Here is a 19,302-nt window from a genome sequence, read left to right as displayed (position 1 = left end):
GTGTGTGTGTGTGTGTGTGTGTGTGTGTGTGTGTGTGTGTGTGTGTGTGTGTGTGTGTGTGTGTGTGTGTGTGTGTGTGTGAGCGTCCATGCTGATGCTGATAAAATTGTAATTTTGTCTCCCGACCTGGATAGTGGAGCCTTCCCTTTGAAGGAAAACTGAACTAGGATGTGGAGCGCTGTTATGCATAACATGTCATTAGATCACAAATCGCTAAACAGGCATTAGCAAATGATGCTCTTAGCAATTAACCTTCTGCCTTTCTATATTACCACAAATACAGCTGAAAATTGTAAATAATTCAGAACACTCGTTAGACTCATCTTGTTATACTGTTTCGCTCACAAAGGTGCACTTATAAGTGGAGCCCAGATTGCAGTGATCAGTGACACGGGCAATCATGTGGCTCTCTTTATTCTCTCTCAGACCTTTTGGTGCCCTCATCTGCCTTTCTCTCCGTCTTTCTCTCCGTCTGTCTCTAACGCTATCACAAGTGGAGGGCTGTTCCTGTTGGTGTCATATGATGTCTTGTGGCCCTGTAGTGGTAGCAGAACAGTGACAGTTCTATCCCTGCGCCATCTAATCGACACGCCGCTCGTTGTCACATGCACTGTGATCATAAATCAGGTCACTGACAGTACCAGCCCTTAGCCATGTGCTCCTGCTTACGTCTTTAGTGTACTGCTGAAAAGCTGCACTCACGTTTTGGTTTTTTGACCCTTTTTTTGGTCACTTTCCACGACTCTTTCGCCGTGAATGTTATTGTTTAGCTTTGTTTACCTTTAATTATTCGAACAAGAATGTAAGATGATAGGAAAGCTTTATACGAGCAGAGAAAACAAGTTGGGAATGACTGAACAGCTGATAGGATGAACTCTAGATGTGACTTTCATGTGACAACCTGAAAAGAATCAGTGTTTCACCAGCCAGCATCCTGCTCGGCAAAGAGAGGGTGCTCATCAAGCTCCTTCTGCTGGTGGAGATCATTTGTTTCTGTGGCACATGATCGCCGCCGCTGCACAAATTATGTCGTTCCACCTTCCACTTGTTGTCCTCTCCCTTTCTGGCCTAGTTTTTGTGCGAGCTGGTCTTTGTTGTTGTGATTTTCTGTCGTGAAAAGAAAAAAAAAAAGCAACACAAAACAGAAAAATAATACAGCAGCAAAGCATCGTAATTATGACTCTTTGATGACTCCCTGTATTTGTTTTGTACTCTTTGTTGTTTGCTTCAACAGGTTTTCTCACTTTGCACAGAAAATAAAAAGCTGGGTACTTTGCCTCTCAAGAGCATAGTAAGGGGAATTGGTTCTCTTGAGACTGGTCTAACAACTCAGTGCTGTCGCACCCAATTTCTGGGCTATTTGACCCATTAGATGTCAGTGCTTGGGAAACAAACAGGCAGTGCTAAGAGGTTTGATGGGCATAATAGTGTGGACTTAGTGATGGATGGTGCCATAGTTAAAGTACAAAGAGTCCAAGAATGTTTTAAATCTCACTTTCTGCACTCTTATTGGACTCTTTTACCCGACGTGCTCTATATGTTTTTCTTTAATAAAGACTGAAATATAATCAGAACGGAAATAATAGAATACAAGCCAAAAATAAGTGAACAGTAAAAGAATTAATGAGGTGATGTAATATAATATTGATAAATATAGAAAAAAGTAACACCAATCATGAGAAAACACGTTTGTGTTGTTTGAAACGATATCAGCACAATCCCCGGTAGTTACTGGCAGATGTTTAGGTCACAGATTTATATTGTTTCCTGATTGCCATCTGAACTTTGAGGATTCAGTCATTTATCTCTAAAGGCACCAATTTCTAAACATCAAATGAAAGAGGAAAATCAGAATTAAAACATAAATCAAGCAACGCATGCAAAGCAGTGTGCAAATGTGACATCACCACAAATGACTGAATCCTCAAAGTTCAGATGGCAATGGAGGTTTATTTATATAGCGCATTTCATTATACTTCAACTCTACTTAGGTGAATGCAAAATAGAAACAACGCATATTAATAGTACTTTTTTCATTTTTGCCCTACTTTAAAAAATTGATTGCATTTTTTTTTTTAAATCACTTTTGAGCACAACCCTACAAGAGTTCAAACTAACGTCTTCATACGTAGATGTCACTTTGCTGTTAAAAGAGGTTATTAACTCTGGCGTTGCTTTGAATTTCTGGTTATAGTTGTTGCTCCTTTGTTCTGCGACTCTTCATTGTTGACACCTCCCTTCTGACTGCTCAAATTGCAAAATTGTACCCGAGACTGAGGTTGTGAGTACCTGGGGAGTAAGAATGCTGTGGCAGAGCTTTAGCCTCATGTGCACGCCAGTATTGATCCGTGCAAGCCTCAGTGACTGTTGCTACAGAGCAGGCTTCGCTCATGGTACAGGACTCCCACCTGTCACCAGTCGGTGGCAGCTAATGAGGAAAAGCAGCCCATCACACACTAGTACAGCACACACACACACACACACACCCATCAGCTTCTGGGATAACACACTGCCACCAATTCTGCCCTCTCCTCCTGCCTCACCCAGGCACCCCCTTCTCCCTTCTTGCCCCCCCTACCCCCCACCCCCTCTTTTTTACTCTGCCTCTTTCTCTACCTCACTTTTCCTCTAATGAGTTGCAACACTGATAACGAGCCTGATGATCTTCCATTGATTCAGCTATCACTTGCTTGTCTGGTAATTGATCCGTAGCTGAGCCTCTAGTTAATTATATGGGCTTCGACATGGACCCCTGCCCCGGGGGGAATTCTCAAGTCCTGCACAATAATAGTTTTAATAAAGGAGCCTGAGGATCTCCAGTATCCCCTTTTTTCCCACCCTTTTCCTGCTTTCACAGATTTTTCATCTTTCTATTTCCTCTTGCCTCCTCTTTCCAGCCCCCCCTTCAAAATTTCTTCATCTCTGTATTTTTACTTCTGTCTCTCTCTCTCTCTCTTTCTGTGTTTTTTTTTCTTTGTTTCCGCTGTCATCATGACCATTTACTATCGGCAGAAGCAAGGTGGACGGGGTAGGGGGGTAAAAAGAGGGGAAAGAAATGTGGAGGAAGAGTGAGCAATATCTGCAGAGTCCACTCCTCCCTCTCACAAATAACAGCCATTAACCAGCCAGGTCAGAAGCTGAGCCACCAGCTTGACTTGAAACACTGAGTGCCACTCGAAAAACCCACAGACTAGCACATTTACAGGAGAATGGGGTGGAGGGGTGGAGGGAGCAGAAGGAGAGAGGAAGAGAAAAAAACTGGAAAGCAAAAAGGAACCTTGGCGGCTAAATTGTCACTTAATATAATTAGCCTAAGCCTCGTGCATTACCTTTTCAATAAGTTGTTAAGAGCAGAGCTGGTGGTACATGGACAAGAGGTGACACATTATGCCTTTTACAACAATGCTTCTCGTGGCTACTGACAAGGCACGGGCCAGCATGCAAAAAGATGAATGAAGAAAAGAATTGAAAAGGAAGGGAGCAGCGGAAGGTATTTAGAGGTGGAGGGGGGAAAAATTACAAGAGACAAAAAAGCAGAGGATGAAGATGTAGGCAGGCAGCAAGAAAGGAGCGAAGATGTAAATTGAGCTTGAGACAAAAGACACAATTGCACATTTTCAAAGTGGCGAGACACACACTGCACACTTTTCTCTCTGCTGGCAGAAATCACCTGTACATAACAGTAATGACCGGTGTGATAATCTCAGCAAAGGTTAACGGTGTACCACCATTAGTACATAGTACAAAAGGCTTTTAACAGACAACCAAGAAGCTGTCTGCCGCAATTTACCACAAAATTTGAAGTGACTTTATATATCACAAGCCATTTAATGTAGCTGAGGAGAGAAGTTCTGTCCGTGTCCCTTTCTCTTTTGTTCCTCGGCAATGAAAAAGATCACTGTGACATCTCCCTCTCGCTGCGGACTGAGGCACCTGGTCTGTCATTTCTCTAATGATAGTGGGGCGAAAAGACGGGGTGGAGAAGACAAGATGGGAGATTTAAAGTTTAAAAAAAAAGGGGAAAGGAAAGGAGAAGGAAGGAGGGAGGGAGATGGGTGTCTTCATTGTTTGAGATGTGTCCTATGCTGTGTCAAAGGAAGCATAGATCTTTTCCCTCTTTTTTTTTGTCTTATCCTCCTGTGTGTCTTTTTCTCTGTGTCTGCCTCCCTTTACTCCTCCATCCCTCATTTTATTCCCCTTACCTTTGCTGCTGTGGGGACCAATTTGGCTAAAATGGAACCTCTTCCTCATTTTTTTCTTAATTAAAATCTGAGAGCCTCCGCGGAGGAGGAGGAGGAGGAGGAGGAGGAGGAGAGGGGAGAGAGAGGAGGTGCCTGTGAGCATGTGTGTTCGTGTGCATGCTGGTGGCAGATTGCCTGCGTTCCATTAGTCTTTCATTAGAGTCGGTGAAAATCAAACAAAGGCACGAGAGTTTTAAAAGATGTATCAAGGCTGGCATCTTTGCTTGTTTTAAAAAAATATATATATAGAGAGAAAGATATATTTATAATTATCTAATGAAAAGAACACCAAAAAATGTTGATCAGCTGTGATAAAAAAAAAAAAAAACAGTTTTTTTGCAGAATACAAACCTGATTTTTCTTTCCTGAAACAAAGAAACTTGAAAACACCAAACAGAAGTGGCTCTTTTTTCACATGGAAGGCAACAACTCAGCTCCTTTGCTTAGCACTGTGTATAGCTGTGTGTGTGGGGGGGGTCTGTGTGCGTTCATATGCGTGTGTGGCAGGACGGTCCCACAGGAGAACTAAGTTGCTCTGAGACGTGCTGGCCGCTCGCAGCGCAAATGGTAATAAGGCGGGGGGAGACAAACGCTCCCCTCCTCCCGATCTGTGAGGGAGCTTGCCCCCACCTATCTGCGTCTAGCAGAGGAGGGGTGTGTGTGTGTGTGTGTGTCTGCGTGCAAGTGTGTCGAAGTGTGCAGCACGATGTCACTGAGTATCTCACAGTGGAGCGGCGGAGTTGACTCAGTTGAGCTGCACTGGCCTGACACACACACACACTCTCTCTCTCTCTCAGTCTCGCACACACACTCAGCGAGCCACCGTCTCTCTCACTGGCTCGCTCTCGCACACACACACACACACACACACACGCTCAGGCGCTCAGTTCAGTTCCTCCGTGGCTGCGGCGGAGTACAGAGGAGTCAGAGAGAGAGAGAGAGGCAAGAGGAGAGGGAAAGAGAGAGGACAGTCGGCAGCACAGACGTTGAGAGAGCGACACATTCACAGAGACACAGAGAGAGAGAGAGAGGCTAAGGGAGAGAGAAAAGGAGAGAGAGAGAGAGAGAGGAGCGGGAGGCAAGGAGAGCTGGATTGCTGGTGGCTCACTCCCACACCTCATCTTCACTTTGCTGGGACAGACACAGAATTGATGGTAAGATAAATTCAAGCTTTTTATTGGCTCGGCTGTTTGCTTTCATGGACGTTTATGGGACTTTTTTTTTTTTTAACTGGACTTTAAATATGTTTTTTTGGTTGTTTGACAAATCTTTGGGAAAACAGTGAAACAGTATTTTTAAATTTCACAATTTTTTTTGCTGTATGTGTTTTTTTTTAAAGTCTAGAGTGTAAGATATATCTCTGTTGTACTTACAGCACACTATTTGTTGCCTTCTCAAGCTTGAATTTATTTCTGATTGTATTTCTGTGTGGATATTCACTGCTGAGTCTGGTGGTGGCACTTCCCAGGTTGCTTAACTTTTACTTTCCTACTTTTCTTTTTTTTTCTTCTTCAAATATTACGTGAGTGTGTCCATGTGTGTGCATGCAGGTAAACATGCGTTCCACTGTGTATGTTTGCATCCAAGTGTGTGTTTCTGTTGACTCCGTGTCCAAGTACAAAATGACTGACAGATGGATTACAGCAAAAAGTAAAAAAAGAAAAGAAAAAAAAAAGTCAGGCCAAAGGCAACAACATGCACCCCCTCGCCTTAATTCCCATAATCCCCTCCTTTTTTTTTGTTTTACTCCATTCTTGCTCACCTTCTCATCAACCTCCCTCCTCACCTCCATCCTTTTCCTCGTCCCTCTTCACCTCCAGTGCTCCGCTCATCTTCCCCTGTCCAAGACGAGGCCCCCGAGGAAATTCACCACAAGCCCTCTTCTCTCTCCCTTCACGAGAATTAACTCCACATTCACTGCTCTGCCACCGGAGCTGCCAAGAAACCTCACACACATACACACGCACACATACATCTACTTCCTCATCTTGCCTCTTGCTGTTATCCTCCTCAGCAAGCAGGAACCAAGCTAGATTTTTTTAAAAGGCAACATAACCCCAAAAGAACCCACCTTCACTGACTTCTTTTTCTTCTCTCCTCCTTCACACTCCCACATCCCTGCCGCCCTCCCTCTCTGTCTCTCCCTCTCTCTGTCTAAGTCCAAGGAGGCAGAGTTGGATGTGAGAGGCAGTGAGTGTGACACGGTCCCACCAGAGCCCAGCAGAGACCCAGAGTCGCCCAGGCCACCTCCAGCTAAGGCTAACGGACCCACGGACACAGCTGGCATTTGCACGAGCATCATCTCAAGTAGCCACAGTAGTAGTAGCAGCAGCACCACCAGCAGCAGAAGTGGTCTGGGTGGCGTAAGCATCGTTAGCAGCAGCGCTGAGGGAGCAGGCGCGAGCTCCATGCAGTTCAGCACCAGACCGCCTAGTGCTGAGCAGCCGGGCTTCATGGGGACATGGCAGCAGCAGAGCACTGACAGCAACCTCCTCTACAGAATGTCCCAGCAGGTACGTCGCTCAGCCTCACCCCTCCATCTTCTCCATCTCTGCCTCCTCCTGTCTTCCTTCTTTCTTTTCCATCTTTAAGGCCAAATGTTCATTTTCCTTCTCCTGATTTGTGTTTACTCTCACAGTATTTACTGGTTCCTGATCCAAGAAAGTGTTGGTGTACGTCTGCATGTGTAGGTGTATGTGTAAGTTCATGTTGGGGTGGGTGGGTGGAGGTGGTGGGGGGAACCAGTGGTTTCGTGGTGTCTTGTTTGTGATATTTTAAGTTAAGAGTCAATTTTGCAGCAAATTTTTTGTAACTTTCCCTTTTCTTTTTGGAACATTGATTTCATGCTTTTTGTGTTGCTCTTTTACACAAACCTGCTGTAAAGTATTTCAATTCATGCATTTTCCCTCTCTCTCTGTCATCTGTCACTTTTTCAAAATTTATTCAATGCATTTGTCATTTTCTTTTATTTTTTAAAAAAGGGCAAAAAATAGCACATTTTATGTATTTGCAAAAACATGTTAATATAAAATTTGCACAGCTTGCGACATGATTCCTTGCCTCTTGTTACACACATGCCTTCTGTCTCAGTAATTGGTGTGAGAGCGGAGAGGAGTTTTAAAAAGCAAGCTATAGGCGTGTTTTGGTAACCCCAGCGCCGATAAAGACTCGGGAAGGGGCACCCCTCTGGGACCGGCTAATTGACTTCGTGTGGCCGAAGCAGGAAGCCCCTCGCGCGGCTACGGAACAGCAAAGGAGCCGTGAATGAATCCTGGCTGGCCAGGAAAAGTAGTGATGATAACAGAGAGCCCGCAGCGGCTGAGGACAGTCGAAGATTTCCTCCCGACATTCCTCTGCTGCTGTCGCTGGTGTTCCTCTTCGTTCTGTAGCCTTTTTTTATTTTTTAGGTTTTTAATGTCGTCTCTAAAGTTAGAAACATGACAGGGATGAAGTGGTTTCGTTGGATAAATATCAGGTACGGAGAGGGGGGATAGGAATGTCCAGCTCCGAGCAAGTGTATGTGCGTGCGTGTGTTAGTACGCGGGCGCGCGCGCGCGTGTGTGCTTGTGTGCGTCCGTTCGCGCACACGTCCGCGTGAGGGGAAGACAGTAAAGATAGAGGATGGTTGTTAGGTTGCAGTTAATCATAGCGGGACCTGCAGACTCTCCGTACCATGCACACGCTGTTACGCACTCGGGCCATAGCGGCTCTTGCGCAACAGCTTCGCCGCGGCTCCGTGCTGTAAGTGATGAGAAACATATTCTGTCACCTTGACGGCACTTGGAGTCCGTTTTGTTTTTGTTTTGTTTAACCCCCAGAGGTCGAATCGTGAAGATGAAAACGATGTTTTGGGATTTTTTTTTTAAAAAAAGAACAAGAATCCCGGTGTAACTTTTAGTAAAGACACATTTTGTTAAAGCAGCTTTCCACGAAATAGTTTTAGGAGAAAAACAACCTCCACCTTTTTTTTGTTTTAGTCAGGTTGATCTTTAAAGCCCTCAAATTTATTAGATACGTAAATCAATAGTGTTTCCCTTTACATCCTCACACCTTTCGTGCTTATCACGTTTTATCTTCCCCACCCCCTCAAAATCTTCCTAAAGTAACGATCATGCAAACTATTGATACACGAATTAGTGGATGGGTTGCAGGGGTCAGCGAACCGCTTCTCTTCTCCTCTCCCGGTACGAGCAGGTGGATGGGCCCTTGCGCTCAGCATCTGCTGGGACCCCACGTTTGCGTCCCCAATCCTTTTTACAAATGCGCACCGTTGTTTCAATATAATCAGCTGTGGGACTCGCTGTTATTTATCCTTCCTCGCACTACTTAGAAGACATCTTCTCATGTTTAGTAGGCATGACATAAATTCTCCGAAGGAAGCCTGTTCCTTGACAGACTCGCCTTATTGGAATCTAACCGATAATGACTTTGTGTTTGCCGAGCCTGGCGCACCCTGGGGTGTTGGAGAGAAATGCGTTATGGGCTTGTGTTAAAAAAAAACAAAAACCCCCATCTCCCGTAAAGATCAACCAGGTGACAGATAGATGCAGGATTTTATAAAAGTTTAGTTACATCACATCTCCATCTGATCGATAGAGACATAAAAAAAAAGATTTGTGCGCAGTGCGTTTTGGAGAAGCGGCTGTGATGAGATGCAGGGACATCTCCAAAATAACAAAAACAAAACATAACAACAACAACAAAACCCATTTGACAATACCTTTTGGAATTCCTTGTAAATCAAACACACACAAAGAAGCACTGTCGAAACGTAGGAAATGTCTCTTGTGATAGGAAGGCAGTGATTTTCCTATTTTAAAGCCATCCTGTTAATTACGTAAATAACCTGCGGTTTGCAGCAGGTGTTTGATTAGCTCGTGGACAAGCATCCGTGACTGAAGAGTGCAAAGAAAGTGAAGCACAGACATTTATTTTTTTCTGTTGCATCCAAATTCCGAATCACTAGTTTCCTTTTTTTCATCATAAAAAAGCAGCACGTGTCTTATATGGCGTGGAGAAAATTGCTTAAACCTAAAGAAAATATTTAAAAACCACTTTGAATTTAATAAATAATGCCTGTATTGCTGCCGAATTTTAATCGTTTTTCATAGATTTTTATTGGCAATTAATGAATGTATTTATTTCATATTCACTTAGATGTTTTTCAAGACACGAGGCATTTTCTTTTAAAAATATTTGGCCACAGGCGATGCTGTTTGGATTGAAGAAACAAATGAAAAATACAGGTGAATTAAATATTTTTCCTTATGTTTTATTAAATGTGGAGTGTGAGATTGCATATTGATACAATGGTATTTTTTTTCCTTTTTCTTTTCTCTTCTTCTTCTTTATTTATTTATTTATTTATTTATTTTTAAATCGTTGCGTGATTTTTCTAAAGCAACGAAATTAACAGCGTTGGATATTGAGGCATTTGTGCAGTCGAACAAATTTACACCTTTCATAAAAGGCCTTAGTAGGTTTTTAATCTTTGAGCAAACTCTTTTTTTTCTAAGCCACACAGCAGGAGATTTACATCCTCTATAATCCACGCAAGTGTCAACAGGAAAGGGCATAAACAGCATGCAATTTAAATGAAATCAATGAAATGGATTCAATAAATACGACCTATTTTCTCATCTTCCTCGTGTTAAAAAAAAATCAGTGCACATTTTACAAAACACTGCGAGAAGGGAACTCTCCTAATTGCTTTTATGGCGGAAAAAATACAAACATTAGTCGCGAGTGTAATTAATTCCAGGCATTACGGAGTGATAATATTTGGAGCCTTAATTGACCCGCTGCTGTACATGCGTGGCTATGAATATCGACCCTCTGCAAGTTAAAAACTCCAGAGTTAAGTGATACTACGAGTCTAATTGGCTCATCAGGGATGTTTCCTCCACAATACAGCAGCCGGAGGCCGCGTTTCTCTCTCTCCTTTCCCCCCTTTTTTATTGTCTTCTCCGCTTCAAGTCGGAGGAACGTGGGAACAAGTCAAGGATTAGAGAAGCTTGTAAAAATGTGCCTTCATCTCCACCTGAGGATCTGATGGAGCCACCCAGGCTCGGTGCAGACCTCAAAAGGGGTGGGGAAAAAAAAAAAATCAGTGTATATCTCCAGTTTAAAACCATCTCTAAAATAGCCTCTTCCTTTTCTTTTTGCAAGGGTGCTGTAACGCGGCTTCCTTTGAAGTGCGACAGGTCGACTATGGGCCGAGATCTGGAAGAGGTACAGTGGCATTACAGCTTGCCTGACTTCTGTCTGCTCTCAGTGCTGCCTGCTTCATCTCACACCGAGACTCTTTTTATCCACCTATGGACACAGCAGGGGTGGATAACACAGACATATCATTTAAAACTAGATAACACAAAAACGCCAAAAAATTAATTCAAATACCAATAATAATCAGCGTTAAAACAATAGAAATAATAACAGAAATTTTATATCTTATATAGCTTTTTGTGGCAATTTTTTTCTTAGGATTTAAAATAATATTTTAAACAAACACTCACTCAGATTTGCAGCATTTTATTCTTTCACTGTAGCATTTACAATTTTAGGATATGGAAATTACTTTAATTTAATGTCAGTAAATTAAATTTATAACTAATATATATATATTTATATGTCTTTTTTAATTCTTACAAATCTGCTGGCTTCTTGTCTCCAAACATCCTCTCAAAGATTTGAAAGCCTGAGTTTATTTCCTCTAATATTACAATTTTTCTTCCCATTTCTCTTCCTTTTCCTCTTTTTGTCATGTTTATTTATTTATTTATTTCGCTTGGATCAACATCACAGTCCTGTTGGTTGATTTTCCCTTGTTCCATATATTTCGTTAAAGCGTTGTGCAGCCAGCCCAGCGCTGTCTGTTTATGCCAAACGGTTGGAAGTGAATTCTGTTAGCGCTCAGAGCATGATGATGGACATATTTGTGGAAAAACATGCTCTGCTTTGTTTTGTCTGACTGAAGAAATTAGGTAGATATTATCCTCTTCAGCGCAGTTCAGAGTAGACGCTAATCTGCCTATTAACACAATGATAGATTTATAGCAGTGTGTGTGCGTGTGTGTGTGTAGGGAGGCTGGAGGCAACCGTTGTTTTACACGGTGGGGTAAAGTCGTGTTGTATGTTGCATATGTGGTGCATATGCATTGCTTCTTACTGTTGTGTTGGACTTGGAGGCAGTGATTTGATGCATATGTGTAGAATTACCCACAATCGGTGAACGTGTGCGCATGTGTGTGGTTACACTCGCTGTTATTATTTCCATGTCTGTCTTTGATGGGTCGTTGCACACGGAGCATATGGATGTCTATACATACATGTATCTGGTGTCAAGTGTGTGTCTGTGTGTGTGTGTGTGTGTGTGCGTGACGTTTATGTGTGCGCTAAAGAGTTGGTGTCTGTGGGTTTGCCATTTATTTTTCTGAGTGGGTGGCTAAGCACTCATATGCCAGTTGTGTGAGTGTAAGCGTGTTACTAAGGATGTGAGAGTGTGTGTGTATCCTCCCTGTGTGTGTGTGTGTGTGTGTGTGTGTGCGTCTCTGTGTATTGGATCGGGCTCCATGTGTGTGCGGGTGCGAGGTGAAGTGTCTCTTGGCTGGCCCTGGCTGGAGAGCTGGAGGAGAGCAGAGGTGAAAGAGGAGATTTGCAGAAAAGACACGCACCACTTCCCCCATTACTACTTTTTCTTTTTCTTCTTCTACTTTTACGTCTTTGTCTCTCACAGCTTCTTCTTCTGCCCTCGCTTTTTCAGCCCTCTTCCTCTTCCCCTACCTTCACACTTTCTGCTCTGTGTCTTCTTCGCCACTGTCTTTCTCACTTGAAACTCTTCACCAGCAGCAAATCGAATGCTCAAAGACGAAATCAGATGGTTTTTATGCAGCTACTGTCTTTGCACAAAAGGCTCCTGAGACTAAATCTGTGTAACTGGGGAACATTTTGAGCGTGTTCACTTTATATACCGTGCAGGATTACGACTCATCATAAGACACAAGGACAGAAGAAGCACAGTGTTTTCTTGGTTATGCCTTTTTAATCAGTGTTTTGGTCTGGTAACCTGACCGGAAAAGCTTCAAAGCTTCAACAGAATAGATGACCCTGATGAAGCGCTTATCCCTCGATCTAAACTTGTCCTCTTATACTGCCTAATTCACGTATTACTGCTGCGCACCAGTTAAGAACATCCAGATAACATAGGCAGAGCTGAGAATGGACGCTGTGATTTTTGAGCGAGCTGGCATCCAACGCAGTCTTTGTGTGTATGATGATGCGTTTTGTAAAGGCGGCGTTATTTCTGCAGGAGAGCAATACGAGAGTAAGACCGAGCAGGAAGGTGGGCACGGCTACTAGTATATTTGCTGTATGCGTGCTCTAGTAAGAGCCCATCTGGTTTGATGAGGTGGGAGGATGCACAAGGTCCCATTCATGCTGCGGTCCCCACTATATTTACCCAAGTGCCAACCAGGGAGATATGACGTCCACAACATTTTTATTTTAAACTAGTTCCAACTGGCGTTTCAAAATCTTTTTCTCTCAGAAAGTGCATCGCCCAGTATGTCTGAAGGTACATGTATACATACGATAACTATGCCAGCTTTTTAAATTTCTGTTTTACATACTGCTTGTCTAGTGGGTAACATCAATAGCCACACTTTTAATTCCACCATTTTCCACTCTATTTCTTGGACAGTTGACTGACTCTTCACGCGTGCACATATATTCTCCTTTCTTTCACTCACCATCTTAAAATCCGTACGATAGATTTTAATTTTCAATTCATTTATATGCTGTCCTTTCAAAAATAAAATACGGCACCCTGATCTCGTGTATCTCAGGTCAGGCAGGAACCTCTGTAGCTGTGCAATAATGCCCTGCAGGCCCAGCGTTATGGGTAAGCACTGACCCTGACTCTGTGTGCAAGACCTGGGGCAAACAACGATCAATAAGCATCATGTGAGCATCACTCACAGGCTCCATGTCAGCTGTTTCCTGTTTGTCCTGAGGAGACAGGTGCCTCACCACCATGGTGAATGGGGGGGTCTGTATCATATGGAAGCATAGGGTGCATTTTATGGGTGAGGAGCGATAGAAATGCACAGCCATATGCTCTGGCTTTATCAGTGGGATGAGTGGTAAAATGTACTGGAGCTGAGTCTTTCCCAGGGACCTCTCTTACTCTTGTGTGGGCATGTAAAATCAAAGAAATACAGTATTCCATTTCCTTCTGTTGTTCTTTATTTATTGCGAGTCGCTTTTTTTGACAAAGTCAATCAATAAAATACCGGTAATCTGAGTAGAAGATGTCAACACCGCGTAGCACTGAGGAAATTCATGAAGTATTTCAGGCCAGAAAGATTTACGTAGGTTTTATTCATTTGGAATAAATCAGCGTGGTTATTCAAAATGTGAGCTATACTCAGCAGCACATGTGTGTGGGGTGTGTGTGTGTGATTAGTTTCTTACGGCACTGGGAAAATGGTTTACAGTGTTATGTATTTTTAAATACAACTGTTGTCATGTAGATTGCATTGAAACGCTTTATGCTGTTTTTTTTTTTTATCTGCTGATGTCCGCGTAAGCAGTGGAACACCCGTCTTTTTACTGTGTTTTTCCTTCTTTCATTTTCTACGTGTCTTTCAAAACACGGCTGTGAGTTATTTGTCTTTGGGCAGTTTCCTGCAGTGCGGTGAAGTCGCCGGTGTGAAGAGGAAATGTGTGTGTTTGAAGGGCTAGTCGCTCAGGATGTCACCACCCCACCACTGGCTAATGAGGGGGACATGAATACAGGGCCAGGGCAGCAGCACACACACACACTGACACGGCAGGAATGCAGCAGCTGTCACCGGGATCCAGGCAGCTATAAAAGGCTTGAAGTGTAGTTCTTGTAAGTGTGTGTTTGTGCGAGTGGTGTTACCAGGGGTTGCTGTGGCATCGAGAGCCGGGAAGGGGACGGCGCTGCCACAGGTGACCCGAGCCACCAGCGGGGTGGACCATCAGAAATCCATTTATTTTACCTGTGGTATTTTAAGATGTGGCCATATGGTAGAGACATTGTTCTGTATCCAGAGGAAGGTGACATTAGGTGTGACCTGTGCTAAGTGACAGGAACTTGGGCATACTTTCACCATGGCTTCTCCCTTTTCCTGTTATTCCTCAACTCCTGTTATTTTGTTTTCCTTGGAGTTGCGCCAACGCAGCGGGCAAATCGAAAGCCTACTATTTTTACATCCGTCTTTAAGGACCCCTGTCTATTCGCTCTGCCTGCCAATTTGCCCCATCAGCAGTGGCAAAGAAGAAGAGCTCTCAAGGCACCGAGCCTTTCATTTTTCTGTTGGCGATGTAGCTAATGCTGTCACTGTTATTTGAAAAAGCACTCAGAGTGAATTGCTATTATTATTGTTAAAACCATCATCATCAGGCTTATTTATGGTTATGGATAATGATGGTAATTTTGTTCAGGTCTCGCACTTGACTCTGTCTCTTTCTTCTGCTAATCTGACATATACTGTGTGTATGGGTGTGTGTGTGTGTGCGTGCAGGCCTACTGTACAGTGCTGTGTGTTGGCAAATTACCAAAGTTGTTGTTCAAAGAAAATGGTTTTTCCAAAAGGTAACACAGATTTCATGTCCACAATTCACATGTGAGGTGAAGAGAGCTGCACTCAGGCAAGAATAAATATGTTTCATCTTTTAATGAATACATGGAACCGTGTCTGTGAACGGTGGAGGTGGAGGAGGCTCCCCCCCCCCCTTTCACTATTTTCTGTTTCATTTCATTTCTTTCTTCCTTTTTTTCGCCTCTCTTGTGCTCCAATGTTTTATTCTCCATCTATCTCCCCGCTCCGTTCTGTTCTGTCTCCAACTTACCATGGAGGTTTGATTGCTCGAAGCCCAGGGAGGATTTTTTAGGGAGGTTCTGGAGAAGGGAGGCTAGTGGTACAGGCTGTGGTAGGCTTGTAGCCAATGTACATAGTGCGCACGTATTACACATGCACGCACATACACACAGATATAAAGTACAGTGATTTTCTTTGTGCAGATTGTGTAAATTGCTTCTTAACAATGCTGTCATTTTAACCCACTGAATAAAAAGCCTCTAAACTCGAGTCTAAACCCGTTAGCTACTTTTTTCCCTCTCGCCTTCTTTTTCCTTGTGAGCAAAGTGTTAAAGCAACATGTGTAAGCGTTTGTTTGTGCTCTCTGCTGACTTTGTAAAGATGTTTGCGCTGTTGGATTAATAACGTTTAATGGCCACTGTTAAATGCAGCTGCATTGGCATCCCACAGCTTGTGTTTTTTTCTGGCAAGCTGAGACTCTGGGTGGCTTTTTGTTTTTGTGAGTACGTGTTGTGTGTGTGTATGCGCCCGTGCAGTGAAATACTGCTGTGTGCGTGCGTGCGTGTATGTATGTGTGTGTGTGTGTGTGTGTGTGTGGGCTAGATAGAAGAAGCATTGTGTGTTGTCACTGAGCATACCTGTTCATTTAAGTGTGACACCCCCCCCCTTCCCCCAACAACCCCACACCCCCGCCACACACACTCACAACAGAAAATGACTGAACGTGATCACATATTGAGCAGCAGTGTCTGTAATGTCAGTTAAGTCACAAATGATCTAATTCGCCTACCGTGATTGACATCAATTGGTTAACCCAGTGGTGGCGAGCCACCATGAATGACCTCTGGCGTCACACTTTCTGGATATTTGTTGTGCGACTAAAGCAAACAGCCGGATGGAGTGAGAATTCTTGTAAGGAAAACGCAGTTTTTGTGTGTGTTAAAAGTGGAAGATGTATCTCCGTTGTTTACTTGTGCACTGGCAGGCACACAAGCGGCCCCACAAACACACACACACACACACACACACATATATATATATATATACACTTGCTTTCTTGGTGCTGATGTTTTCTCTGTAAATGGCCTGAGCTGCCTCTTCCTTTGTCGGGAAACACTCTTAGCGATAAGTGCTTTGTTAGAGCTTTGTCTGCTGCATGATGTGTGTGACTCTGACTAGCATTTAATATTTTATGGCATTTAATCTATTTGATATGTTTCCGCCAAATCCAAAGGAAAAAAAAATCTGCAGCTTTTGTTTCTTTTATTCAGGCCATTACCTCACAGCTTGTTGATCAGTTTAGATTTGTAAAGGGCGGCCGAAAAGGATTTATCACCTAGATTTACCGCTGTTTTCCGTCATAAATTCACCATCTTGTCCGTTGCTAAAATCCCATAAGGGCAAAGGTGATCCTTTCTGCCTGATCAATGAGCGTAAATAATACAAAATGTCATTAGAAATGACACTATTTAAAGAGCAGTGGAGTTTACAGGATGCGGCGGCGAAGATAGTGCTTCATGACAAAGGAAAAGAAAAGGAGCCGACAGCTTGTGCATCAGTCAGAAGGTGAGGAGGAGGCTCTCTTTGAGATCAATTGGTAATAGGCTGAAGTCACAGAGGCGATTAGAGGCGTCGACTTGCCTGTGTTGTAAATGCTGTCAGATCTGTTAAAGGAAGCCTAATACCTCTCAGGTTGAAAGCTGTAATAACATCAACTGTAACTGAATCCGCAGGGAAGTGCAAGGGAGACTGCATGTGTGCGAGTGAGTGGAAAAGGACTGGTGAGGAAGGCGAAAGTGTTTCATTCTGTGTAGATTACATAGGTTTCTCTGTATGTGTTTGTGCGCGCATCTGTGCGTGTGGTGTGTGTGTGTGGGTGAGTGGTATAAAGCGGTGGCAGCATGCATAAAGGCGAGAGCCGCGGGGTTGCTCCTGGCATTCTTTTGGCCACCAGATGCCTGTCACTGCTTTAAGGAAAAAAAAGAGCAAGGGGATGAGAAGGAGAGAAGGACAAAGATGAGGAGAGGAGGGAGGGCGAGGAAGGGAGGAGGGGGGTGTTGGGGGGCAGCCACCGCTGTTCAAATCATGTCACGTAGCGCTAATTCATCCAGCCTCATTAGAGAGAGGGAAGGGACCGGAGAGGGCCTCTCTCAGGACAGGGGCCCGGGCTCAAACACACAGCCACACGCAGATATATGCATACACTTAGTTTTCCTCTCTGGCACATACTTACACACAGATACAATTTCGCTGTTCCTCTCTCTCACACACACACACAGACACACACACACACACACTCGCAGGCATACATACACAGATGACACTGGCACATGGCGCAGTGCGGGGGCAGTTTAGGGAATAGAAAATTGCCTTCTCAGGAAGGCCCTGGCCAATTAAGGACCTGACCGTATTGAATGTCAAGTGTTAATTTAGGCTTACCCCCCCAACCCTCCCTCAAACCATCCCCCCACCCTCACCCCTCAATTTCCCAGCAGTCCTTGTTGTGGGGGGGTGGAGGGTGGGACTAGGTGTTGTGTGTGTGTGTGTGTGTGTGTCCCAGAGATGAGCAAATACATGTCAAGCCAAAGTTGATTGCCTGCTCCGTATTATGTGTCGCAGGCAAGTGGCAAATGTGCTCCCGCCTTTTAGCCTCCCGCGTACCCCCTGAGGGACTCTGCGATGGAAGGAGGAGGAGAGGAGGAGGATTAACTGTACCGCAGTGATAAGAATGGGGGGGTTTACACTAGGGAACGAGGGGGCGGGGGGGTGAAGGGGACAGAGAGAGAAGTAGAAAGAGGGCAGAGGGTTGGTTTGATCTCATAGGACTGGGTGGTGACTTTGATAGTTTTTTAATTGCCTTCAATGCGCAGAGGTGATGTCTCTGGAAAACATTCTTGGAATAAATAGTTTTAAAAAGAGAGCGGGCGAATTTCCGAAAGTTTAGCCAGCTGATTATTTAAGAAAACGGAACGCATTTTAACTTTATGAAAAACTTTAAATGATGCCAACGTGTTGGCTTTGCTCTAGACTCGCTGCCTTTGGCGTGATCCAGGGGTAGACAAGGTTGTCTCTGAGTTGGACTGATGGTAAATGCCCACCTCCATACCTCCATGATCTAATAGACATCCACTTAGTCTTAATGGCCAGATTCCCTTTCTTCTCTAGTGATGACTGTTGCACTCTTTAAAGGTGTAATTGCCAGCTTGTCTTTCCTATCACTCCCCCTTCACCAAAAGCCTCTTTTTGCCTCTCATGTTCACTACCGTCCTCCCAAGACAGAGGGGAGCATTTCTAAGAAAATAAATATTAATGCTCTGCTTGCATTCACAACAAAGCCAATTCTCCTGTTTTAGCCAGCCCTCTGGCTACATTTGTTAGTGAAAGGCTCTTTGTTTTACATTCGTCTCGGTGCATTTACATGTGCGCCGGAGTTTGTGTGTGTCCGGTGATAGCAGTGATCTTGTGAAATTGAATAGAGAGGGCGAGTATTGATCATTTACCCCTGTGTGTTATTAGTGCCTGCTGCTACTGACATAGAGAATGTGAACCACCGGCACAAATGCAAACTGACAAACATACACACACACCTATACATACACACTTTGCTATGTTTACTGAAGAAATACAGTATGTTGTTTGCATGTTGTGACAAATGTAATGCATTCCATCATAGGGGAAAAAGTATACTTTCCCACTACATAATATTTTATGGAAATATCAACATTATTGCCCAGACCCGGTGGTGGAAACCTGTAAAATTACAGCTCTAGTAGTGTTATGACGGACTGGGTTATGTGTCAATGACTTATATGCGTCAAGGGTCTTTTCAAATGGGGCCAATTTTTATGCTCTCTGCTCACGCGGAGCCACACGCAAATTTATTATTACAATCTGTTTTTTCAATCTCCCGTAAGTGATAACAAGTTCTGAGTTCACAGAGGTTATGGTGAAATGTAATTCGGGCTCTGATCACTGATATTCAAACAGCCACCGTACAAGCCTCCAGGGCCAGGGGAGGGGTAGGGTGTTAAAGCCAAGTGTAAGTGCTCTGTCTTTGGGTAGACATGGACATCGGCAGGGCTTCTGGAGCTCCAGTGAGACGGGGGTTGAGAAGTCTGTCAAGCCCTAATTGATCACCCTGACCTGGGGAACTAAGTACCAGATGAAGGGGGTGCAGAGGAATGCAATAGATAAGGCTAAAGGGAAAAGAAAGAAGG

The 19,302-nt window shown here is 43.8% G+C and overlaps 1 protein-coding gene across 6 annotated transcripts in view; it reads left to right on the top strand.

Annotated features, from left to right (window-relative positions):
- The window catches only part of bnc2 (basonuclin 2), a 167,311-nt gene that overhangs the window by 73,025 nt on the left and 74,984 nt on the right, over window positions 1-19,302 (top strand). The window contains exons 1-3 of one of the 6 annotated variants that reach the window (XM_005932388.2): window positions 87-5,395; window positions 6,401-6,754; window positions 10,410-10,472. The exons of 1 other annotated variant lie outside the window; for it this stretch is intronic. In XM_005932388.2, coding sequence (XP_005932450.1) covers window positions 5,393-5,395; window positions 6,401-6,754; window positions 10,410-10,472 — 420 coding nt within the window. In that variant the 5' untranslated portion in view covers window positions 87-5,392. Of the gene's footprint in view, window positions 1-86; window positions 5,396-6,400; window positions 6,755-6,972; window positions 9,488-10,409; window positions 10,473-19,302 lie in introns of those variants that run through there. 4 more of the 6 variants (XM_005932384.2, XM_005932385.3, XM_005932386.2 and 1 more) reach the window with 4 other exon arrangements.

Source organism: Haplochromis burtoni, unplaced genomic scaffold (assembly GCF_018398535.1).
Source record: "Haplochromis burtoni strain Fernald_Lab_line unplaced genomic scaffold, NCSU_Asbu1 Contig_158, whole genome shotgun sequence".
Lineage (NCBI taxonomy): Eukaryota > Metazoa > Chordata > Actinopteri > Cichliformes > Cichlidae > Haplochromis > Haplochromis burtoni.
This window is presented reverse-complemented; position numbering and strand designations above follow the sequence as displayed.